This window comes from Microtus pennsylvanicus, chromosome 14 (assembly GCF_037038515.1).
Source record: "Microtus pennsylvanicus isolate mMicPen1 chromosome 14, mMicPen1.hap1, whole genome shotgun sequence".
Lineage (NCBI taxonomy): Eukaryota > Metazoa > Chordata > Mammalia > Rodentia > Cricetidae > Microtus > Microtus pennsylvanicus.
Genome location: NC_134592.1, coordinates 30,751,322 through 30,777,055, shown reverse-complemented (window position 1 = coordinate 30,777,055; position 25,734 = coordinate 30,751,322). Strand labels below are relative to the sequence as shown.

The 25,734-nt window shown below is 38.1% G+C and overlaps 1 protein-coding gene across 3 annotated transcripts in view; it reads left to right on the top strand.

The window, feature by feature from the left end:
* The window catches only part of Ylpm1 (YLP motif containing 1), a 76,434-nt gene extending 53,611 nt beyond the window's left edge, over positions 1–22,823 (top strand). For 2 of the 3 annotated variants that reach the window (XM_075948034.1, XM_075948033.1), the window contains 10 exons: positions 1,446–1,508; positions 1,771–1,890; positions 2,269–2,445; positions 2,527–2,610; positions 2,880–2,963; positions 6,770–6,850; positions 9,809–9,860; positions 14,723–14,853; positions 21,953–22,134; positions 22,436–22,823. In XM_075948034.1, coding sequence (XP_075804149.1) covers positions 1,446–1,508; positions 1,771–1,890; positions 2,269–2,445; positions 2,527–2,610; positions 2,880–2,963; positions 6,770–6,850; positions 9,809–9,860; positions 14,723–14,853; positions 21,953–22,099 — 939 coding nt within the window. In that variant the 3' untranslated portion in view covers positions 22,100–22,134; positions 22,436–22,823. Of the gene's footprint in view, positions 1–1,445; positions 1,509–1,770; positions 1,891–2,268; positions 2,446–2,526; positions 2,611–2,879; positions 2,964–6,769; positions 6,851–9,808; positions 9,861–14,722; positions 14,854–21,952; positions 22,135–22,435 lie in introns of those variants that run through there. The other variant, XR_012907703.1, reaches the window with a different exon arrangement.
* The last annotated feature ends 2,911 nt before the right edge of the window (positions 22,824–25,734 follow it).

The following is a 25,734-nucleotide window of genomic DNA, read 5'->3' as shown; positions in this document are numbered from 1 at the left end:
GCTCATATGTATCTTTCTTATAATCTCTTCACCTTTTTGTAATATTGGTAGTGACATCTCTATTTTTTTATTATAGTAATTTAAAATCTTTTTTTTTTAGCCTAGGTAAAAGATTATCAATTTTATTGCTTTTTTCCAAAGGACCAGCTTTTGATTTTATAGATTTGAGCAATGTGTGCGCGTGTGGTTTTTGTTATTTAGATACTGACATTTCTAATGACATAATGACAGGATTCTTTATAAGGAAAAGATGTTTATTTATACCACAGTGTAGGAGATGCAAGAGATGAGGACTTTCTTGTTGCATCAGAACATGGAGGATGTATGATGTTGGGAACATGTGTGAGACAGGAAGCCATAGAGATTCAAGGATCAGACCTACAATTTATACTATTCCACTATCAAGAAAGGTGTCCAGGGTTCCTCAAGAATAACCCCAACTGATCTAATTAACCTCCCACTAATCCCCACCTGATAAAAACTCCATTATCTCCACCCAACAGACCCTGGAGACAAAGTTTCTAGCACCTGTACTGTTGAGGAACACGCTAACCAGATCCAAACCCTGATGTTTTCCTCATTCTTCTCATTTCATTAGTATCTGCTCTAGTCTCTGTTACCTTCCTTCTGTGTCATTAGTTTTAGCTTGCTCTTTTGCTAGTGTTTTAGGTAGAAAAGTAAGTTTTTGATGTTAGATCTTCTTTCTTAATGTTTTAGAAGATTTTATTTGATTTTTGTGTGATGAGTTCTGTGTGTTTGCGTGTATGTATGCACACCACCTGTGTGCCTGGTGCCCACAGAAGTCAGAAGAGGATGTTGGATCCCCTGGAACTGGAATTACAGCCACCACGTGAGTGCTGGGAACCAAAACCAGTGTTCTTCTCAACTGCTGAGCCATTCTCAAATTGCAGAAATGTGTTTTAGAGTTTTTTGTTTTATCTTTTGTTATGCACTAGCTGAGAATACTAGCAGTCCTAAAATTCCAGCTGAGCCATCTCTCCAGGCTCTTGAATCTTCCTTGATATAGACATCTGCACCTAGAACTTCCCTTCAAACATTTGTTTAGTTTTATTCAATGAGCTGAATAATGATGTGTCTTTCTTTTCATTCCTGTCAGAATATCTTCTGATTTCTTTGGGCCATTGGTTTTTAAGTAGTTTGTTCCACATACATATTCATTTCCTTTGTTCTGCTTTTGCTTTGTTTCTTAAGACAAGGTCTCAGGTATAGCAGGTTAGTCAGAGTCTCTGTGTGTTCAAGGATAACCTTGTTCTTCTGACCTTCTTCCTCTACCACCTGAGTGCTGAGATTACAGTCATTTCCCACGTTACTGGGATGGCGCTCAGGACTTTATGAATGCTAGGCAAGCATACAGAAACTGAGCCAAATAAGCTATATCCCACAACCCCACACAAAACAAAATCTCTACCTTCATTGTATTTCAGATTGTTGTCATAATGAGAGGATTGCCTGGCAGTGGAAAGACACATGTTGCAAAACTTATTCGGGTGAGTATGGGAAAACAAAAAAAGAAAAGGAAAAGAATTGCTTGTGTTAGTAGGCAGTAGCTCCCATTTGATCAGTTATAGAGGCCATAGGCCATAGATCCTTAGTAGATGTTTTATCTACTTAGACAAATAACTTTGCCTCTGGTTGATTTTTAAACCATCAGAAATTTTTATTTTATTTAGCCACAAGTGGGAACTTTAGTGTGTTTGTCAATTTGGTTTACTTTAAAAAAAAAAATCTTCTTGACTGTTGTATTCTTAGGATAAGGAAGTAGAATTTGGAGGACCTGCACCCAGAGTTTTAAGTCTAGATGATTATTTCATCACTGAAGTAGAAAAAGAAGAAAAAGATCCGGATTCTGGAAAGAAAGTGAAAAAGAAGGTATGATGTGACCTTTTGGTGGGATTTTAAGAAAAATGCATTCAGGGAGAGATGGGGTTGTTTCTTTTGTTTTTTGAGATAGGGTTTGTTTATTGTTTTGAGGCAGGGTCTTACTAGCCCTGGCTGGTCTGGAACTTCAGGTAGACCAAGTTGGTCTTGAACTCAAAAGGGTCTGTCTGTCTCACCACCTGGGGCTTAAGGTGTGCACCACCACTCCTGGATTGAGATGGGGGGGTGTTGTTGAAGATGACCACTTCCTGTCTTCTGGACACCAGCTTTGGTACTTAGGTGTGAAGGATGCATAGTCATTCTGTCTTGGTGTGAACCAGGCTGAGCCTGCTCCTTCCTTCTGCTAACCCCCGTTTCTGTGGGATTTAGGTAATGGAATATGAATATGAAGCTGAAATGGAGGAGACCTACCGCACCAGCATGTTTAAAACATTCAAAAAGACTCTGGATGATGGGTTTTTCCCTTTCATCATTCTGGATGCTATCAATGACAGAGTTAGACATTTTGACCAGTTTTGGAGTGCAGCAAAAACCAAGGGTTTTGAGGTATGGTCTTAAAGAACTTTTGAAGCACTTTTAGTTTGAGTTTTCTATTTCTTGACCTTCTCATTACTTATTTTTGTTTAGGTGTATTTGGCTGAAATGAGTGCCGATAACCAGACTTGTGGCAAGAGAAATATTCATGGAAGAAAGCTTAAAGAAATAAACAAGGTGACTTTTCAGAAACATAGGGTGCTGGAGTACCCCAAGCGTCATTCTTTGAGTGTCAGCACTGTTGTCTTAAACTCACTTTCCTCATTTCATTTTCTTCTACCTGATTCAATGAATGTTTTCCTTTCTGTATTTTAACTGGAGGGGCTTGCCTAGCTCTTCTTGGAACTAGCCTATTCAAGTTGTAGCATTAATTGCATATCTGGACAGCTTATTTGTCCTTTATTGGAGTAGTTGTCTGTGATAACTTGTCCTGAATATCTCTATAGATGGCTGATCATTGGGAAACCGCACCTCGTCACATGATGCGTCTAGACATTCGTTCCTTGCTACAAGATGCTGCAATTGAAGAAGTAAGTGTGCATCTTTGCTCAAATGCAGTTAAGAATAAGCAACACATACTTCACCTTCTTTACACAGATGTCTTAAACTTCCAGAAAAGTTACATGAACAATGTAAGAGCATGTTTTTACCTTTTAATGATCTTAATGAATCTGATAATATTTTCCCACATTTTTCTTTATTAATGCTTAGTGACATTATTATACCATTACTGTAGAATCATATGAGAGATAAGTTGAATAACATTAGTCCATCACCTCTAAATATATTGATGGCTGTCTTCTAAGAACAAGGATGTTCCCTAATAAAGTTAATTAATTATAAAATTTAAGAAATTTAACTGGGTGGTGGTGACACATGCCTTTAATCCCAGTATTCAGGGAGGCAGAGGCAAGCAGATCTCTGTGAGTTTGAGGCCATCCAGAGCTACAGAAAGAAACCCTATCTCAAAAAAGAAAAAAAAAGTTAACATTAGCTAGGCTGATGACACACATGTTTAATCTCAGTACTTGGAAGGCAGAGGCAGGCAGATCTACAGAGTGAGTTCCAGTACAGTCAGAGCTACATAGAGAGATCCTGCCTCAAAAAAACTTTAACTATATTAAGTAAAATAAATTTCTTAAGTGTTAATTTTTGTTTTTTTTATTTACTTAATCCCATGTTCCCCCTAGGTCATACCCCATAGCCAGTTCCTTAATTTGACATTTGAATTTTCTTGAGTTAGCTTAAAAAATAGTCTATATTTAGCTTTCATCACCTGTCCTGATGGTGTACTTTATAACCCCTTTTTGGATATGATGAAACAGCCACTGTATGGTCCTGACTGGCCTGGAACTCCTTTGGTAGATCAGGCTGGCCTTGAGCTCACAGAGAAGGCATGCACTACTATGCGCAGCTTGGTTTGTTTTTTTTTTTTTTTTTTTTGGAGGGGGGTGCGGTTTCAAGATAGGGTTTCTCTATGTAACAGCCCTGGCTGTCCTGGAACACTCTTTGTAGACCAGGCTGGTCTCAAACTCACAGAGATCCACCTGCCTCTGCCTCCCAAGTGCAGGTTTTAAAAGTGTGTGGCACCTCTGCGGGGCTCTTTATAACTTTTTGTAATTGGAACAGTGGCTCCCTCAGTAAAGTGCTTGCCACGAAAGCATGTGACCTGAATTTTGACTCCCATCACTCATATAAACACTGGACACTTTGGCCCTTGCCTGTAATCCAAGTACTTTGGAGAGGGGCATATAAGAGATTCTTGGGGGCCAGGTGGTGGTGGTGCATGCTTTTAATCCCAGCACTCCAGAGGCAAAGGCGGCAAAGGGATCTCTGTGAGTTTAAGGCCAGCCTGATCCACATAGCAAGTTTCCAGATAGCCAGGGCTACAAAGAGAAACCCTGTCGAGACACACAGAGAGAGGGAGGGAGAGAGAGGAGAGGGGAAAGATTGATTGATCTATCACTGGGGCTCAGTGGCTAACAAGTCTAAATTGGTGAGCTCCAGGTTCACTGAGAAGCCCTGTCTCAGAAAATAAGTTAATATACACCTTTAATTCTAGCACTTTGGAGGCAGAGGTCAGCCTGATCTGTAGATCATGTTCCACAACTGCCAGGATTACACAGAAACCCTATCTGGGAAGAAAAAAAAAAGAGCAATAATTGAGGAAGAAGACGCCTACACCCAAAGTCTCACACATACTGAAGCATACACACGTATGCCTACTGTTTCTATCTATTTATTTATTATTATTTTTCAATATTGTAGGGCCTGGAGAGGTGGCTCAGTGGCTAAGGCACTGGCTGATTTTCTAGAGGACACAAGTTCAATTCTGAATACACATCTGGTGGCTTCCAGCCATCTGTAACTCTAGGGGATCCTATACCCTCTTCTGGTCTTCTCAGTCACTGTACACAGGTGGTACACTGACATCTATGCGGGTAAATCACCCATACACATAAAATAAAGGTTAAAAGAAAATCCCAGACTCAGACTTATAAAAATTAATTTCTCAGACTGACTACCATAAAAAATAGAATTTTTATGCATATAGACCAGTTGTTCTGTTGAGTGCCCATCAGTTTGGGTTGGCTGCTTCCGTTAGTTTAGATTTAAATTAAATAGCAGACAGGGCTCTGGAGATGACTGAGATAATAGCATGGTGGGGAAACTAACTCCTGCAAATGGCTCTCTGAGCCTACTGTGCGCTAGAGCAATGGGCACATGTGTGTGCTCATACACAAGTGAGTGAATGAATGAATGAACTAACAAATAAATGTGTAAAATAAAACTTCGGCAGGAATGCTGCACGAATTATATGTTCTCAGTGCATCACATTTGGTTCACATCATTTGAGATGCCAGTTTACCTCATTGCAAGTTAGGCTTTGGTCTAAACCTTGGCACCCACGTCATATTTATTGGGTTTTTACTTTTTTAATTTGCAATAAGTAATCTATAAGTATCTATTAGTTTCTTTTTCTCCAACACATTTTCACTCATTGCTAACTCTTGATGGTAGTCATTAGTTTGGAAGAAAGCATCATGAAAAGACAGTGAATTTCTGTCTTAGTCACTTGTGTACTTCTGTTTTGTTTGACCTTGTTCTTTGAATGGTGCTGTTTTTAATGTGTGATTCTGTGACTTGGGAGCAGACACTCCTGTAGCTCAAATTTATAGCCACATGTGGTAGAGTTGATCATGCCACCTTTTAAAAACATACTCTTTTTTTCTGGCTTTTATGAGTTCATACACTGCCTTTCCATTTATCTCTGTGTTATCTCAACGCAGTCTCCTTTTCTAACTTAGCCTTTCCAGACCTTAAGAAATCACTTAGGCCGTTGTCCTAAGCTCAGTTGTTTGTTTTGTTTTGTTTGTTTGTGCTTTGTTTTTCAAGACAGGGTTTCTCTGTCTTGTCCTGGCTGTCTTGAAACTCATTCTGTAGACCAGGCTGGCCTCGAACTCATAGAGCTCTACCTGCCTCTGCCTCCCACGTGCTGGAATCAAAGGCGTGTGCTACCACTCCCCAGCCTTGGCTCAGTTTTAAACTTCACACATATAAACAGCCTATTTCTGAGATTGCCAGTTTTATGCCCATATTAGTTTGCTAGATTGCCTCTTACATACCTTATAAAGACTGGCATATCACTACCTTAAAAGTAACAATTTTGATGAGATCTAATGACACAAGCTTTTAATCACAGCGCTTGGGAGGGAGAGGCAGGTGGATCTCTGTGAGTTTGAGGCTGACCTGGTCTTACAGAGCCAAAAAAGTTAACAGTTTTGAATGAAGTCCTTTAAATTCTTTCTGCGATTGTTTTCTAAAGTCTCCCCGAAACATGGCATGTTAGTGTGGCCAGCATTCCTGACGGTGCTCCTCTTCTAGCACCCTCTGTCCCTGTTGGAGGAACCACCAATCTCTCTTCCTTATACCAGCTTTGGTGGTTTCCTACCAGTTTGTGTTACCTTCTAAGTACTTTCACATCTCTGTGCTCTCATATTTGTTATTGTGCCCCTGCCCCCATTTCTCTTATTTTGGAGAAATACTCATTAGAAGTTTTTAAAAGTCTGTATCTTTTGAGCATTAAAAACAGGTGACCCATCTACTTAGAGTAAAATATTTTGCCTAACTTTATAGGGATAAAGATAAAAATTCCAGGAATATCTTTCTATGGTCTTTTAGTCCCAATTCAAAGTTCAAGGTGTTCAGATTTACTTGGTATATGGCAGAGAAGAGTCCATGCCGTCTTGTGCTTATTCTAGATTCTAGTGAGTCAACATTTCCTTAAATACTAATGCAATCCTTTTTTTAAACAATGATTATTGGTATATTGTAGGTAGAGATGGAAGATTTTGATGCAAATATTGAAGAACAGAAGGATGAAAAGAAAGATGCAGAAGAAGAGGAAAGCGAACTGGTAGGAGACAGACCAACCACTTTGAGCAAAGTGTCTCTTTGTTATTCTTAAGGAGTGTTTTTATTCAGATCTGTAGTTAGATTAAATAGTGTTGATACACACTTTTTACAGTAAAAGTTTCCGTAATCATCTTCATGGAGGCTTTGGATTCTTTTTTATTTTTTCCTAGTCCAAAAAAAAACTCTTGTGTTGTTAAAAGAAAAATTTAGCAGAGTACTAAGAAACTCCTCTTTGTACTCATCTAGCTGTGGGTGGTTATAAGAGAGTATACTTTTCAAAAAAGTAAATTACATATGAAAGGGAGTTTTTTCCATTCCAGCGGGTATGTGGTATAGCCTGTCCAGTATGTGCATACGTGTGTCTTCTTTGCTTTAAGATCTCAAAATTGAGTTCTGTCACTTGAGGCAGAACTTATTAAACGAAGAAGCAAAGGGCTGCCACTGGCTGCTGGAGTTGTTCTTATTTTGTCTTGTTAAGTGATGACAAAAATGACTGTGTAGGCAATGGATTTTTACCAAGGCTGATAAAATAATAATGTTAGTGTAAAGTTCTGTGTACCTCCTGTAAATGCTTTTGATTACACCTCTGGAGATGTTTTCCTTATCCTGTCACTCAAGAAATGAAACCTATAAAATTACTGACGTGTTAGTGTTGGCTAATGAGGTACGGAGATTAACAATGCCTTTGAATAGTATTGCTTTTTAAATCCACAGTATTATTTGCTTTGTTTGCTATTTCAGCTCTTGCTAAAGTTGCTTCTCATATTTCTTTTAATGAAAATGTACAAACAGAGATTTCTGATTGCTGTCCCTTAAAACATAGTCTATAAGGAGTGGTCTCTTCAAACCGTGTGTGACATAGAAGACTCTTGATAGAAACTGTGTTTATATAGCATTGGTGTCGACCTCTTCATTCCTAGATTTTTAAAATGTGTATTAAAAAATAAGCTTTAAAGTTAATGATAATTGAGTCTCAGTATGTTTTTTAAGTCTTATTTTTCTTAATCAGGTTGCATTTTGACATACATACTCTAATATGTGAGCAGGAAATTTACTTAAAGGCCACACTGTTGTGGGTAACTATTAGCCTCCCTAACTACTTGTACCCTGTACTAGACAGTGACTATGAGAAATTCACAGTGTTGTTAGCTTTTGGAAGCTTCATCTTTTGTGGCAGTTTTATTTCAGGATATGCTTCATCTCACTTGCTTAAATGTAGTCAACTTGAAGCTTTTAATTAAATGTACAGTTACTTTTTAAAAGAGAAACACATTGTAACACTAGTTTTACATCAGAGAACTGGTACGGAAGCATTAAAATTCTACTCTGTTGAACTCTCTTGTATTTCCATGTGGCCTGCTAAAGGATGAAAGTTTTGAGGATGACCAGGATGGCTCCAGCAGGGGGATGTGAATACACTTTTTTACTTAACTCAACTTCTTGTAGCCCAATCACATAGCAGGATCCAGCTCTTTTGCCCTTGGAATCTATCCCAAGGGTAAAAGATTCCTGGAGAATATTAACCAAGGTGGTGTAAGCAAGTTTTGTGTCATCCAGATTGCTTTAACAGAATCTCAGTAAACTTTGCATTTTCAGTTCTGTACTGAATGAAGTCCAGTCTTTTCTTAGATAAAAGAATCCCTAGGGATTGTTGGTGAGATAGATTCCTGCCTTTAGTGCTTGCACAAACCTAGTACATATGATTACAGTCTATAATTCTACTATTCCAGTGATGCTTGTGCTTCTAGGTGGTTTTTAAGATAACATTTGTGCAAATTTCCTCAGTATTTAACTCAACATCATCACGTCAGCACAGCTTTTTCTTGATTTGATCTAAGTGTTTTTGGAAAAGATGTAATTTATAATCTGAAATACTACCTAGTAATTCCTAGTTCTGCATGAAGACTAGCAGTGTATAAAAGCAAAGGTGTCCTGGAATACGATGTTCAAGTGAACTCTCCTGTAGAGATTGTTCCGATGTCTCCAGTGTGTTTTTAATGCAGCTGTGTGCAGTCTGCTCCATGACCTTGAACATTCTCAACAGTAGAGAGATGACTCGTAAAAGACAATACCTTCAATGAATTTGTCTGGTTCACTAGGTCCTAATATTAACATTTCTGTATAATAGGATCTAATTGAAATCATAGTCCAAATAAAGGAAAAGGAGAATTGGGGTAAATGACATGGAATAAACTGGCTAGGAGACTAAACAGAAGGGATTACTACATAGTTGTAGACACCCAGGGACATTGGAAGATGTTTGGGGTACTTGTTTAAAATGAATTACTCAGTTATCTTATGTAAGCTGTAAATTGCCTGTGGTAATTAGAAGCTATCAGAAATAGTTTCATTTTCATCTGGTGAAAGAGAACTGCTCTGAAGTTGATTCAATAAAATTAGCCTTTGTAAGATCTAACTGGCACATGGATTGAGTCATTTTAAAATAAGTGTGAACTTCATGATGGGGTAGTTGGGTTCAAGTACCAGTTTTTCTTTTCCAAGTACTAAAAAAGACACTGGAATGAATATCTTGAAGAACACTTTTGGATATAATGGCTTCAATTACTTGAGAATAGCAGTTGTTCTTAGAAAGTAACCTAGCTAGTTTATAAATTTCCTGAGTGCTATTGATCCTGGCTCAGTAACTATCTGTACACTCTTGCCATAATTGCTATACATCTGGTGTTGAGGCTGCAGTTGAGTCCTCAGCTGGACCTGCCTCAGAGTGCATTCCTGATCCTGTCCTGACGACTGCTCTAAAAGTGCAGTGAGGTTTGGTGAATTTGGTCACTTAACTTTCTTCAAGGATAATAAAGTTGTGTTTTCCATAAGGATATATTTATAACTAGCGAGAGGAAACTGAATCCATTCCCAGTTTTAATGCTTTTCCAATTCAAACGTGTTATGCATGTATGTGTCTCTTTCTAACCCTTCGAGCTTCTCTCTGTGTACGATTTAGGGTTACATTCCGAAAAGCAAATGGGAGATGGACACTTCTGAGGCAAAGCTAGGTGGGTATTTCCTTTTTCCTGTTTTTATATGTGATACCTGATGATCATGGTGATAGAGCTCTCCACTGCACGAGTGAAGGGCCAGAAGCTTGTGCTCACCCTGCAGTTATTTCACTAGCCTTGCCTTGCCTTCTTGTATCTGTGACAGAGGAAAAAGGATTTTTTTTACAAAAAACTTCATTGGAAATTTTTAGGATAATTAGAAATATTTGATAAGCATAATAACATACTGTTACTTCTAACATTCTTTTTTTAGTATTAATCATAAATGTGCTCCTAACATTTTTTAAAAGAATATTTACCTGTAACCCAAAGTTGAGCTTGTTTGTGAGTACTTTAGTAATTAATTACTTTAGTAATAATTCTAATAAATACTAGGGTTTTAAAATGTAATTAAAAAGAAGGTACCTGAGTACTTGAGTTTCTGTGTTGGGAAGTAAGTGCATAATTGAAATATTCAAGGAGACTCCATTTAAATTTTTCTTCAGACTGGTTTTAGTACCAAGTTACAAGATAAACCGGTTTAAATGATTGCTTACATCAAACTTTAGAGTTCCCTGTATAAAAATTGTATGTACTAAATGTATTCCTTAGATATTTTAGTGTGATTCTGAAAGGGTTTTTTTTTTTTTAATCTTTTTTACTTCACTTAAAATGCCAATTTAATATGTCAATTTAGGTGTCTCAGTAGAAACTTAAAGGACCATGCCAGGACTTACTGATTGATTAGGAAAGGTGACTCTCAGTTTTTCTCTCCGTGTATTGTTACTCTAGAACCAAGCAACCAACTCAGCATCCTAAGTCTTAGACTTAGTTTGTCCATTCAGCACTTTGGCTACTTAGGTCATGTGACTTTTACATGTAAGGGGAGTGCATGGTACACACACTTGCATGGGTCACTTGGGTTAGAGATAGCAGTTGGTTTGAGTGGGTTTTGTCTTAAAAGATAAATACACAAACTAGTAGTAGTGCATTATGGGAATAGGTACTTGCTATAAAAAAATCTTAAAAAGAATTAGCTTGTGTCAAGTAAAAATTGTTTGTGGTTTATTGGAATATTCGTCTACAAATTTTTCCTCAGAGAAATTTAACAATAATGGACTTTCTCCCCATACATACCATAAGTACCTTTTTGCTTAAATGCAGTTAAGTATTTAAGAAAATAGTAACCGGGTCTGGAGAGATGGCTCAGAGGTTAAAAGCACTTGTTGAACCTCTGGAGGTGACAAGTTCAACTCCCAGCAACCACATGGTGGCTCACAACCATCTGTAATGAGATCTGGTGTCCTCTTCTGGCCTGCAGGCATACATGCAGGTGAAACAATGTATACATAATAAATAAATACTTCTTTTAGAAAAAGAAAATAGTAACCACAACTTTTTTTTTTAAGGGCGGTGTCTTAAGTGTTGCTTCTTTTGAATTAGTCAACTCTGTTTGACGTGCTATAGTTTTAAAATACCCTGTAAGATTAGAAGATCATTGGTTTCTGCTGGTGCTTTAGTGATGAGCTTCAATGGCAAAGTGTGATCGTAAAAATAAGGGGATTGTAAAAGTGACGCATATTTTAGCAGATATTCTCCCTAGGTGTTATGCAATATATGATCTGGGATTGTGCTTTTAGAAAATGAACCATCCCATTTTCTGTTTTCCTTTCTAGTTTTAGAGGAGAAAAGAAAATGGAACATAGCCATTATGAGTGTTCAAGACAAATGAAATGTTATTAATGTTTATATTGATTTCTGAGAAATTTGACTTGTCTATTATTTCTCAGAAATGTATCTTATACAGTCTGTTAGTGTTAAAGGTATTACACAGTGAATTTCTGCGTGCAAAAAGTGGATTTCTCATGAATCTTTTTAGTAATGGCTTTAGTAATGAATCTAGAAAGGGAAATTTTTACTTGATTATAAAAGTAGTGACAATGATGTTTGATAAAGGATCTAGCATCTGGCACCACCGGATTATCTTGAGAGTTAATCCAACCTTCAAAGAAGGAAAATTGAGTGTAAGCTTTATCAAAATGTTTACTCCTTTGAGATTGACCCATTGGGTCAATTGAAAATGCTTTCCTAACTCATGAGGATCATCTGAGAATTAGCCTATTTGTGTTGCATGCCTTTCATATATCATCAAATTTAATGTTTGTTTACCAGGTGCACTTTATTTCCCCGAATACTCTACCAGCATTCTTAAATTTATCTTAGCAACATGATTATGCTGAGGTGGAAGCATAAGCTTTATCTGTGTTGCATATTGAGCTGAAGGAGCTGAAACTGGAGCTGAGGGTTTTGGTTCTTAGAAGAGTCTTCCAGTAAGAAAATACTTCTATACTCTTCCAAGCAGCTGACCAGAAATCATTGTAGAATCTTGATTTGTGCTTAATATGTAAGTCGGCCTGTGTCTGTTAAATAAGAAGGAACATCGATTTAAAACAGTTACTGGCCTGAGCTATACCTGGCATGGTATTACATGTGATTGACAGCTGCCTGACCAGTGTTAGTTACACCTGACTGCTCTTTCTTGACTGGGAGATAGATGTGGTAATGCAAGAGCTGGGTTTTACACACATCTGCCGGGATTCAGTACTGAAGCTACTTCAACTGCAGTCATGTGGTTTTTAGTTTCTCACACTTGTACAAACTAGAATATTCTAGACTTACTGTAATTCATCTTAATGTCACTTGTCAGTACTTAAGAGTTGTATTTTAGCCTTCTCCTTATCAGACAGACTAAATCATCTTTTCACAACTGAGGTGTAATTGTTATTTGTGTAGGCACATAACTCTTGTATGTTCACCTTGGACAAATTTTCAAATACCATTTACATTTAGAAAATATATAGATGTATCTATGGAATTTTTCCTTTGTGCTATAGTAACATGCAGTGTTTTAAAGTTGTGGTAAATTCTGTGACCAACCAAGTTGGATCAAAACTTCATCCTCTTTAAAACTTCATCTTGCAACCTAGGTTTCTAATGTGTGAGGGAATTTGGACACCTGTCTTTCTTCTGTAACCAACACCCAGATTCCTCTTCCCTTACTTTATGCCACCGGAGTGTTTGGAATCCCAGTGTTCGTGTGGATGGGTACTTTCTTCAGCACTTAAAAGAAACTTTAATGTGCTTGCACAATAAAATTTCAAATCAAAGATTTCAAATAAGGGTGTTCTGACTAGAAGTGTAGGCTTTGGGACTTCAAGTTGCAAATACAGAACACATGATGCCATTACCTAGTGGACAAGGAAATACCCTTGCAGTTTCCACCTGCCTTTCTGCAGTGCTGCCTGACCATGCTCTGTTGTAAATTGAAATGTGAAACTTTCACTTCAGAGTATGTTCATGCAAATCAGTTGTTCTAAGTTTGGAAATTCTTGGAAGTTTGTTTAGTGAGTGTACTGGAGCTTCTTACTCTTTAGTAAGACACTGCATGTCTAAGGTCTTGAACTAAGGTTGGTCTTACTACTTAAAGGATTGCCATGGGTTTTCTGATACCATGTATTGTGTCCCTATGTAGCCAAGGGTTCTGTACAGTATGACCTGTCTGTAGAGCCATTTGGTACAGCATTTTATCAACAGAAGAGGTAGAAGATTGTTCTGTGCAGCCCATCTCAGGGAAATTTTGTTGAAACAAGATGGAACAATTTTCTTGAGTTTTGTAAACTACTGTCATTCATATTACTAATTTTCAATGATAATTGCTTTTATGAGGGAAGGGTATGGGAACTAAACCTTTTGCCAATTATGTAAAATCTTTTTGGCTTCTTAAAGTTTGTATACAGTTACTTGGGTGTGGAGTTTGTACATTAGAAAGCATAATTTCTCCCTCCTTGCGCCTGCTTCCAGTATACGTTCCATATAAAATTTTTTCCAACTCGGTACCTTAAAGATTTCTAGTGTACAAATTCTGCGTTCTTTCTGGAGTTGAATGTTCGTTATGTGTTTCTGAAGCAGTTAAACTTTAACAATAGTGTGTTTAGATAACTTCAGGGGATGCAAGTGCTTCACCGTAGCTCAAATATACATAACTCATAATATTCTACATCTATATTCAAAATCAATATTAACAACAAATAAAAAAGACACATTTTCATTATGTGTTATTTAAGATACCTAATCTGATATTTCATAATTTCTAAATGTGTTGTTTATTTGATAATAATGAGGTATTGGGAGGCCAACTCTTTTCAAATTTAAGATTAAGAACAAAATACCAGATTTGATCACTTTGACTCACATCAATCCTTAGCATGGTGAGTCAACAGTACTTTACAGTATACTCAAAGTACAAAGTGGTCAGCAGTACTTTACAGTATATTCAAAGAAAGAGGGGGTCTCATATAGTCCCCTTACTCATAAATATTAACTCATGAGTGCTCTTATCCAAAATCATAATCAAAAACACATCCTTACACATGATCTTGTTGTTGTCTGATTTTCTTATGATACGGTATCACACATCTTTGTAGATCAACTGAGCAGTATTAACACTGTGTTAAAGAAAAAAGCAATAATTGTTTTTAAAGAGACCTGGTTTTTGTTGTTTGTTTTGTTTTGCTCTTTTTAGAACATGAGAGCTGAAGTGTGATTTTTCTGAGGGTGGGAGAGTCTTTTCTTGCCTTACCCATATTTATTGCTAAAACCATCAAATTATAAATATTACCCAGTACAAACACCAAGCAGACTGTGGGAATCACATAAAATTTGATATTTTCATAGACAAGAAGATAGTTTAGATCTGAAAATGGTGCTGCATTGAAAAATGTGGATGTGCCCTCTGGAAACAATCTAGCCCTCCTTTTCCTTTCTGTGCTGTATGCAAATCCACACACTGTTAATGCTTTGGCTCTGTGTTTGTTCCTCAGACAAGTTGGACGGCTTGAGGACTGGCACTAAACGGAAACGTGACTGGGAGGCGATTGCCAGCAGAATGGAGGATTACCTGCAGCTCCCTGATGACTATGAAACTCGTGCTTCCGAGCCCGGGAAGAAGAGGGTAAGAGACTTACTGAAACTTGAAGACTCATCTAAATAGCATTTGGATTTTAGAAGAAAGTTGGAGGTGGAAAATGGCTGCCCATAAAGTGTTTGTCATACAAGTCTAAGGACCCAAGTTCAGTGTCGAGCTCCCAGTAAAAACAGAAAATGCTACAATTACAAGCACACTTTGAAAGTTTACTTATTTTTATTTTATTGGTATGATTGTTAACCTGCATGTATGTTACATATATCATATGCATGTCTGGTACCTGCAGAGACTAGGAGGAATATTGGATCTCCTGGAAGTGGAGTTATAGATAACGTATAAGCTGCCTTATACTTGCAACATCAAATCTGAATCCTCTGCAAGAGCAGCAAGGGCTCTGAACTTCTGAGTTTCTCTCTAAGCCCTCTTTGTATTTCTTTTAAATTAATTTTCTTAGTGCTTGAATATTAAGACAATATTTTAGTATGAGAGAATAAAAATGTTAGTAGATTATCATCATGGTGTCTTTCATTTCAAAGAATCCCCATTTCAGGGCTGGAGAGATGGCTCAGAGGTTAAGAGCACTGACTGCTCTTCCAGAGGTCCTGAGTTCAGTTCCCAGCAACCACATGGTGGCTCACAGCCATCTGTAATGAGATCTGGTGTCCTCATCTGGCCAGCAAGCATACAGACAGACAGAACACTGTATACATAATAAATAAATATATCTTTAAAAAAAAAGAATCCCCATTTCAGAACTCATTGATACACTGCAGATAAGCAAGGTAAATGATATACCTTTAATCCCATCACTAAAAAGAAACAGGTGAATTTAAGTGAGCTTGAGGCAACCTGGTCTACATAGTGAGTTCCAGGTTAGCTCTGTCTTGGGAAACTAAAAAAATTCAAATACTGCAGACATACAGTAAACCCACTCTTGTCTATGTAGTTTGAGGGGATGGGAAAGGGAAATCCCATTAATGGCCTTTCACCTATGCCTGGCCACATGCAAAAACTTTAAGAGTGAGGCAACCAAAGTTTAATTGGCTCAAGCTAAGCATGGTGGTGAATCCATGCAGTCTCATCACCTTGGACTGAATAAAGGCTGGGAGATTGTCCATGATTTGAGGCCAGCCTGGGCTGCAGAGACCTAGTCTCAGAAAACACGAAACAGTAGGAGCGGCTTTCCTTGGGAAGGGACTTGTGAGTTACAGTTCTGGTGACAATGAATGAGAACTGGTTTTCCCTGTTTTTGCTCACGTAACTATGACTGTCTTCAAAAGGTGGTCCCCAGTGACTAGGCTTTAAAGTGCCATTTTTGCTGGGGTGTAATGTAACTCAGTGGTTAAGCACTTGCCTTATATATCAGGTTCTGGGTTCCATCCCCAGTATAATAAATAGATGGATAAAATTTCAAAAATTACTATTTATGATTTCTTTTCACTTTCTTAGAAATGTTTGAATGGTAATGGATGAAGCACATGTACCTCAAACCTTTGAGTGTTCGTCAAGATTTTTCTGTATGATTTTCTTTTCTAATTTTTTTGTTTTCAATGCATCCCGACTGCAGTTTCCTCCCCCTCTATCCCTCCCATTCCACCTTTCCTCTTTTTTTAACAGTTAAATGTCCCCTCCTTCCCAGAAAAAGACATGGTGGTGTAAATCTCAAAGGTACCTTTAGGAAAATTAGAAGGAAGTTGGACATTTAAGAAACTATTTCTGGCTGAAGTTGTTTTCTGCCTTATAATTTATTTTTAGTATTTTCATAGTTATTTATTCATTCTGATACTTGAATGTGTAAGGTCTGTGAATGCCTAATAATAGATAACCGACTTTAAGAGATTAAGTTTCATTAGAGAGGGGCGTTAAATACAGTAGTTTAAGTATTAAATTTTCTTTAGAAATTGTAGTCATTGCCAGGCCGTGGTGCTGCACGCCTTTAATCTCAGCACTCAGGAGGCAGAAGCAACCGGATTTCGAGGCCAGCCTGGTCTACAGAGTAAGTTCTAGAACAGCCAGGGCTACCCAGAGAAACCCTAACTCAAAAAACCAAAGCGGGGAAACAAAAAATCATAGCCATTGGCCAGCAGGACAGCTCAGAGATAAAGATGCCTGCTGCCCAGTGGACAAGCCTGATGACCTGGGTTTGATCCCTAGAATCCACCAAAAAAGTGGAATGAGAAAATGTGCAAAGTTGTCTCCTGACCCCCACATACATGCTGTGACATGTGCATGCCAGTGCATGCATGTGTGCTTTCACACAAGCACTAAAATAATGATAAGTATTTTTGGTTTTTCTTTTGTTGGTTTGGTTTGATTTGGGTTTTTTTTTTTTTTTGGTGTGGTTTTTGTTTTTTTTTTTTTTTTAGTTTATCAAAACAGGGTTTCTGTGTTTAACTATCGTGGCTGTCCTGGAACTTGCTTTGTAGACCAGGCTGGCCTCAAACTCACAGATTCACCTGCCTCTGCCTCCTAAAAGCTGGGATTAAAAGCTTGCTCCACCACTGTCCAGTTGGTTTCAACTTTTCAAGACAAGGTTTCTCTGTGTAGCCCTCTCTGTCCTGGGACTCACTTTGTAGACCAAAATGGCCTCAAACCCAGCAATAAAAAGATTTTTTAAAAAATCAGTCATAGCTGGGCGGTGGTGGTGCATGTCTTTAATCCCAGCACTTGGGAGGCAGAGGCAGGCGGATCTCTGGGAGTTCGAGTCCAGTCTGGTCTACAAGAGCTAGTTCCAGGACAGGCTCTAAAACTACAGTGAAACCCTGTCTCTAAAAAACAAACAAAAAATAAAAATAAAAAATCAGTCATTTATGCTAAAACAGTGTTTTATTTTTTTTATTTTATGTCTTTATGTATGTGTATAGATCAGAGAACAAGTTTGTGACTTGGTTCTGTTCTTCCGTGGGCTCCAGGGCCACGTGCAGATGGGTAGATTTGGTGGCAGACTCTTTTATGCACTATCTTAGTATTTCTGCTGCTGTGATGAAACACCATCAACAAATGCAGCTGAGGGAAGAAAGGGCAGGAACTTTCCTCTTAAAACTCTCAGGTCACACTCCATCACTGAGGGAAGTCAGGACAGAAACCCTAGAGATGAGAGCAAAACTGTGGAGGAAGCTGCTTATTGCCTTGATCCGCATGGTTTACTCAGCCTGCTTTCTTTTTTTTCTTTTTATTTATTTATCTTTATTTTATGTGCATTTTTGTGAAGGTGTCAGATCCCCAGGAACTGGATTATCAGAGAGTTGTGAGCTTCCATGTGGGTGCTGGGTGTGGGTGCTGGGAATTGAACCCGGGTCCTCTGGAAGAGCAGTCAGTGCTCTTAACCGCTGAGCCATTTCATTTCTCCAGCCCCTTCCTTTTTCTTTTCTCTTTTCCCCCGATTTCTTTATTATATATACAGTATTCTGCCTGACGACCAGAAGAGGGCACCTGATCTGTTACAGATTTTTGTGAGCCACCATGTGGTTGCTGGGAATTGAACTCAGGACCTCTGGAAGAGCAGCCGGTGCTCTTAACCTCTGAGCCATCTCTCCAGCCCCTCAGCCTGCTTTCTTACACGTCTCAGGATGACCTGCCCAAGGCTACATCACTGTCATATCAATCAGGAGAATGCTTCACAGACTTACTGATAGGCCAGTCTGATGGGGTCATTTTCTCAGTTGAGGTCTCTCTTTCCAAATGATTCTAGTTGTGTCAAAATGACAAACAGCAACAAAAAACTAGCCAGCATAACCATCTCAGTGGCCACTAAAATCAGTGTTTTCTTTAAAAATAATAATAAGTAAATAACTACACCACAACAGCAGTTTTCCCTCCCATCCATCATCCCATCTGCCCTTCCTTAGATATAATTTTTTAATGAGTGAAAATTACATTTTATCTAAGTTTTAAAGTTTTAGAGTCTCAGCAGTTAAGAGCACTTGTTGCTCTTGAAGAGGACCCAGGTTGGGTTCTTAGCACCCACATGATGACTTAGAACTGTCTTAATTCCAGTTCCAGGAAATCTGATGCCCTCTTCTCGCCAGGGATATTGCATGCATAAGGTACACATACATATATATAGGCAAAACACTCATACATAGGATAGAAGATAATTTTTTAAAAAAAATATTTATGGGCTGGAGAGATAGCTCAGTGGTTAAGAGCATTGCCTGCTCTTCCAAAGGTCCTGAGTTCAATTCCCGGCAACCACATGTTGGCTCACAACCATCTGTAATGAAGTCTGGTACCCTCTTCTGGCCTACATACAGACAGAATATTGTACATATAATAAATAATTTTTGTTTTTTTTTTTTTTTTTTTGGCTTTTCGAGACAGGGTTTCTCTGTGGCTTTGGAGCCTGTCCTGGCACTAACTCTTGTAGACCAGGCTGGCCTCGAACTCACAGAGATCCGCCTGCCTCTGCCTCCCGAGTGCTGGGATTAAAGGCGTGCGCCACCACCGCCCGGCTTATAATAAATAATTTTAAAAAAATATTTATTATGTATAGAATTCCTGTCTGCATGGATGTCTGCAGGCCAGAAGAGGGCACCAGATCTCATCACAGATGGCTGTGAGCCTGTGGTTGCTGGGAATTGAACTCAGGACCTCTGAAGAGCAGTCAATGCTCTTAAACTCTGAGCCATCTCTCCAGCCCCCTAGAAAATCTTTAAAAGAATTTTTTTTAAGTAGTTGGATACAATTACTTTATACTTGACTACTGAGAATGCTCTGGGCATTTAAATTTACTATGATCTGAGTTGACCTTTTCTTTATTCAGTGGCTATTGAATGTCTGCTCATCCATCCTTAACACTAGTAACATTATCATAAAATATGTGCACTTGATCCTAAATGGAACTAAGAGTATGTATGAATTACCCATAGTACATATTTTTGGGGCATAAAGCCCAATAGTAAGTACAGGGTCCTGATTTCAATCTCCAGTAACACACACACACAAAAGATAAACATCTTGATGGGTGTTTGAAGTTGCCAGGGAGGTGTAGAAAGCCATGTTTGTTCATTTTCACCAATATATCTGAAAAATTTATTCTTTCCTTTTGTTCTGTGCCTCAGAAAGCCTGATGCAATTGCTCCCACATTGGGGCAGGTTATTTGTTGCAGCCATGATCTGTATTCCCAGGACATGGTCACTCATATTTGACTCAAGAATAAACTGTTTAAGTTTTAAATCAAGTGTGGGACTAGGGAGATGGCTTAGTAGATAAAGTGCTTGCCATACGAGTATGAGGGCCAGAATTTAGATACCCACATCAGAAGTCAGGTGAGTGTGATGGTCTGCCTGTAATCTCAGCATATGGAGACAAGGAATCCCAGAGCAAGCTGGCTAACTGCTAACGGAGGTCTCGGTACAAGTCTGAGATTCTACCACAATATATAAGGTGGAGAGCAAAAGAGCAATAGAGGAAGACACCAGAGATGAGCTGCTAGCCTCCACACTCACAGGTATGTGTACACCAGTGCACATGTATGCACATATACCACGCATGTGTATACATGCACAGAAAAAGTGGAAATAAAGATGAATCAAGTGTTGTGGGGCTGGAGAGATGGTTCAACAGTCAAGAGCACTGACTGTTCTTCCAGAGGACCTGGGTTCAATTCCCAGCACTGAAATGGCAGCTCACAATTGTCTGTTTAACTCCAGCTCCAGGGGATCCAATATCCTTACAGAGATATACATACAGACAAAGCATCAGTGCACTTAAGATAAAAATACATAGATCATTTTTTAAAAATATTTATTTATTATGTATACAATAGTCTCTCTGTGTTTATGCCTGCAGGCCAGAAGAGGGCACCAGACCCCATTACAGATGGTTGTGAGCCATCATGTGGTTGCTGGGGATTGAACTCAGGACCTTTGGAAGAGCAGGCAATGCTCTTAACCTCTGAGCCATCTCTCCAGCCCCCATAGATCATTTTTTTAAAAAGGCTCAAGTGTTAACCACTTTTTCCTGCTATTACTCTTTATCTTCTCTCTGACCAGATGTTAGAAGCCTAGACATCTTAGTCAGTCTTGCAAATGTTAAAAAGGAAAGTCAGTGTATCCTAAAGCAATAATGCATTTCCATGACCAGTGTAAAGAGCACAGAATTTCAGTGTTCTATATTTGGGACATAAGAAATCACAAATTAGGTGGCTGGAGAGATGGCTCAGAGGAATAGAGCACTGACTGCTCTTCCAGAGGTCCTGAGTTCAATTCCCACTAACCACATGGTGGCTCACAACCATCTGTAATAAGATCTGGTGTCCTCTTCTGTACTGCAGGATACATGAAGGAAGAAACCTATATATACATAATAAATAAAAATCTTTAAAAAAAAAGAAATCACAAACTATATTTGAAATATAGCATATCAAACTATAGTATATGCTTTGGTTCTCTGTGTACAGTAAAAGTAGCAGTATCGTAATCTCCTCTTAAATATTTTTGCTCTTAACAGAATATGAGATATGTGCATGTATTTTAAGAACTTATAAATCTATCTTTTTTGAAAAAGTACCAAGAGGGAATATAAATATTCCTGAAGTTGAAATCTTGCCATAATAACATTTGAAGCAGTAGTCTCTGGTAGCTTATGAATGAAAATGACATTACTAGCCTCCTGGTTTTTTCCCTGATTAAATTTCAAGAAATAGTTATTGTACAGAGTTAAAGTTTAAGTTGTTTAAAGTTCATATATAGTATATGTTTCTATAAATAGTCATCTTGCAATATGAAAATTTAAAAGTAGATATGTTAAGCTCCAGACAAGCCTAGAGAAGCAATGGCTAATCAAAGGATAAAGTGGGGACGGATGTCCTAGACCGATGCTAGGTAGACAGGCTCAGCTGTAAAGTGAGAATGAGAAAACTGTGTTGCTCATACAAAATGCCATGGAGCTGACAGGGCAGAGCATGAGGGCTTTAGTGATAGGACTGGTCGTATAGTTGGGGAAAGGTTTGAAATAGGCGAGCAGCACAAGGAGGTATTTTAAGAACATCATTTTGGCAGAGTTTTTTTTTTTTACTTGTAATTTTAATTCTGTTAATCTATCCACTAAATTATCCAAAGAGGGCACCTTTGGGGTTCCTTCACTTCTTTCAAACAACCCAGACTAATGCTTTTTTCTCTTTAGGTGAGATGGGCAGACCTAGAAGAAAAGAAGGATGCAGATAGGAAAAGGGCCATAGGTTTTGTGGTCGGACAGACTGATTGGGAGAAGATCACAGATGAAAGTGGTCACCTGGCTGAAAAAGCCCTCAATCGAACCAAATATATATGAGACTTAGTTTTTGACTGGAGCATTATTCCTCTAAGGTAAGGGTACCCAGCCACATAAATAGCCTGTTGTGTGGTTACCTCAAAAGTATTGAGGACAGCATGCTTTACTAAAAGTCATTTTTCTAGTTCTGAACAAGTAAGTATGTACTAGCACTAACATTTGCAATAAAGAATGTTAGAAAAAAAAGCAGGTTTTTGTAAGCCTTGTAAAATACTTAAGAAAAACTTGGCTCCTCTGTTCTGGGGGAGGGTGAAGTTGTGCTAGAATGGATACTGAAGTTAACTGAATCTTCTGTTTCACCATTCCTGGAGTAACCCTGTTTTCTTTTCTTTCCAGGCGGTTCGCTTTGAGGTGACCTGAAGCCAAGGCCTCATGAAGCTTCTTGTGTTTCCACGTTTCAATTTTGTTTTGTTTCTACCACTTTTCGTTTTTAAAAGTTATCCAGTATCCCCAAGAAATTTTATAATCTTGCTATACCCAAGCAAGATATGAATTTTTCTTAACTAATTTGGGGAGGGAGGGTTAGCTTAACTGTTGAAGTCAGGTGGGGATCCACTAGCGGATCCCAGCAGAGTATTCCTCCACTGTACGCTGTCACAGACTATCATCATTGCTTCGTGGCTGGGTTTGTTTTTTACTGTATGTAACTGGTAGCTGATTGTACTAGGATTAAAAACAATAAACTTTCACGATAAAGCCAATGAGATTCATGGGCTGTACAGCATGGGCCCTTTTCTCTTATTTTCTTAAATTTGTTTTTATTGCTATTTAAGTACAGTGTCCTGATTACCTGCTTGCTGAACACTCCCAACCTCTTTACCATTGAATAATTAGCACAGCTGTTTGTAGTGCATTGTAAAACTCTGAGGTCAGTAATAATCAAAATATTCGGCTTTGCTTTATAGCTGATTTGTTTTTCTTCATGTCTTAGAGACTAGCAGAGATCAAGTCTAAATATCCATCAGTTCCCTGGGGCATGTCTCTTCTGTGACATTTTTGTATAGGAAGAGAAGGGGTGATAAGTTGTTATCTCTTTATTTTTCCTCTTTGTGCTACTTTATATTTGTTTTTTTTGTTTTGTTTTTCTTTAGCTGGTTTTGAATACAGGTGAACAGAACTGCTGTGTGCCACAGAACTTAAGCCGATGCCTTACATTGAATTTGATTTGTTGCTTTTTAAGTCAGGATCGAGGAGGATACATGGAAGTGTACATACAGCTCTCTGGCAAGCAACCTTAGAACCTGCTAGCTTTTCAGGTTCTTGCCAGATTTCTCATTATTAAAAAGCTTGGTCTTCTACATAGACTTTCATCTCTTATGGATATTTCCCACCAGAACCAGAAGCAGAGCTAAAACCCAGATAGCATTCTTCTTTAAATATAGAAAGGGGGCTTTTTTCCTTTCTTTAGTCTGAAAATTAAAAAGTCATTTCTCTCATGAAGGAAGATAGAGATGAACTTTCTTCTTCAAAAAACACTTCTAGTTTGTAAGTCAGTTCAACAACTTGTGAACATGTTCACTGAAGACCTCAGCATTGTGTCATGTTCGGAAATCTCATTTTTTGACCAACATTAAATACTATGCCTAGAGGTAATATTTCATTACGGTTTAGAAGTAACACTTTGGATTCAGTAATGGTTTTATGAGACTAAAGGCACCAATGGAAACCGCAACAACTTCGTGTACTTTAATACCTTACCTTTCTTGAAATTCTGAATGTTTAAGTGTTAAAGAACCGGGTTCATTAACAAGTTAATATTGAATGTATAATTTGCTTCATTAAATGATTTCCACTGTTTTTAGTGTTTAATAAGCTATCTTGATGGTTAAGGCCTGTAACATTTCTACATACTGATCTGTATCAGCTACCTTTATTATACTGGAAAAAAGATAGTGGGCAAGATAATCAAATAGAATTGTTGTTTGTACAGACTTACTTACCACTTTTTAGAGCAGACCGCTTTCCCACCTCCCCCCACACCTGGTCTTTTCTCACCAAAGCAAGACTTGTAAAGTATGTTCCCTGCTTGAGAAGAAAGCAAGCCTCTTTATTCTTCAGTTACTCTTAACCTTTCTGTAACCTTTGAAACACCCGTGAAATGAATGAGTCCATGAATCATGGACCTTGTAAGCAGTGCATTCTGTCTTGTCCTAGCAGGAGCTGGAGGGAGAATTAGCGCAGCCATCGGGGAACATGGAGCCGCCTGGTTCAGGAACCAGGTATAACAAATGACTTCTATGTAAAGAGAATCATGAAAAGATAAAGAGCCAGAAGGCAGTAACAGAGATACCTCTTAATATTTGATTCTGCTAGGCCAATCGGAAACTATTAAGAAATCCTTACACTTTTGTTACCACCAGAAGCAACCAAATAGAAACTCCACCAGTGGTATTTTGGGAAAATTTGGGATGGGTAAACATTTTTATTTTTAGTAAGATAAATCAAATTATAGTACCAAACCTAGCATTCATGCATTTGCTAGTATTTTTCAGCTTTATTAATATGCTGTTTTTCTTATTTCAGAAAGCAATTGGGTATGCTTTTGCATTTTATTAGTTTTATTTTAATGCATTGTGGCTTCTTGTATCTTAATACAAAGTAGTCTCATGTTAGAAAATCTTTCAGGGATTTTAAGCCATCTGTAACATTTTTCATTTCAGGAATTCAGGTCTACTTGAAAACTTCTCTACAAGGAACTTGGTAAATGAGGTATAGAATTTCTCATTTGAGAATCATTTATTTAAGGTTAAATTGGAATATTGTTAATATTATAGTGGATTCTTGAAGCAGTCATAAAATACTAGCAGTAAACAGCAGCTGGTCTCTTTACTTTCCTTCTCTTACCCTGAAATGGTGGGGATCAGTCCCAGAGCCTTATGTGTGATGGATAAGTGGTTAACCAACTGAGCTATATTCTCAGCCCATAAAATTTCATTTAGACCCATACAATTTCTAACATTTGCTTTTGGTTCAGATATTAGTGAATAATCTAGAAAAGGTTATTAAATTTTCTGGTTGGATTTATTTCTCTTGTGGCAGGAATAGCAAGTCAAGCAGACACCATCCCGTCCAGAGTCGAGCTATACATTTCTAATTGCATTGACTTAATTTTCCACTTCGGTGTCCTTGGTTTGTGTTGTTTCACCCTGGTAACTGCAACTTACAGATACCTGTTAGTGGGCATCTGGAGCCTGGCTTAATTGCCAGGACTGTAAAAGCAACAAAATCTCAGATACAAACAGACCACATAGCTGTTGCAGGTGGATTTTAGAATTTTAACTGAAGTGTCTGGCAAGGAGAATGATTCCTTGTTATTATATTGACAGGTTGTAATCCAAAGTACAGTTCCCCTCTGAGAATCTTTGTGATCTCAAATGACTCTTTAACCTGTCTGAGCGCCAATTTCCTCATCTGTAGAAATTAAAATAATAAACACCTGGTAACATAATATGAATCATAGTAAAAGCATGCCTCAGCGTTGTTTAAGGGTTAAATCAGGATAGTACACGCTGCTGCTATCATAGAACCTGCCACATACTAAAAGTTACAAATCAGTAGTCTATTCCTTCTTATTCTCACACGCTTTCGAACCTTAGAGTTTGGAACTGTCCTGAAGGTGGCGCTGCCACCTTATG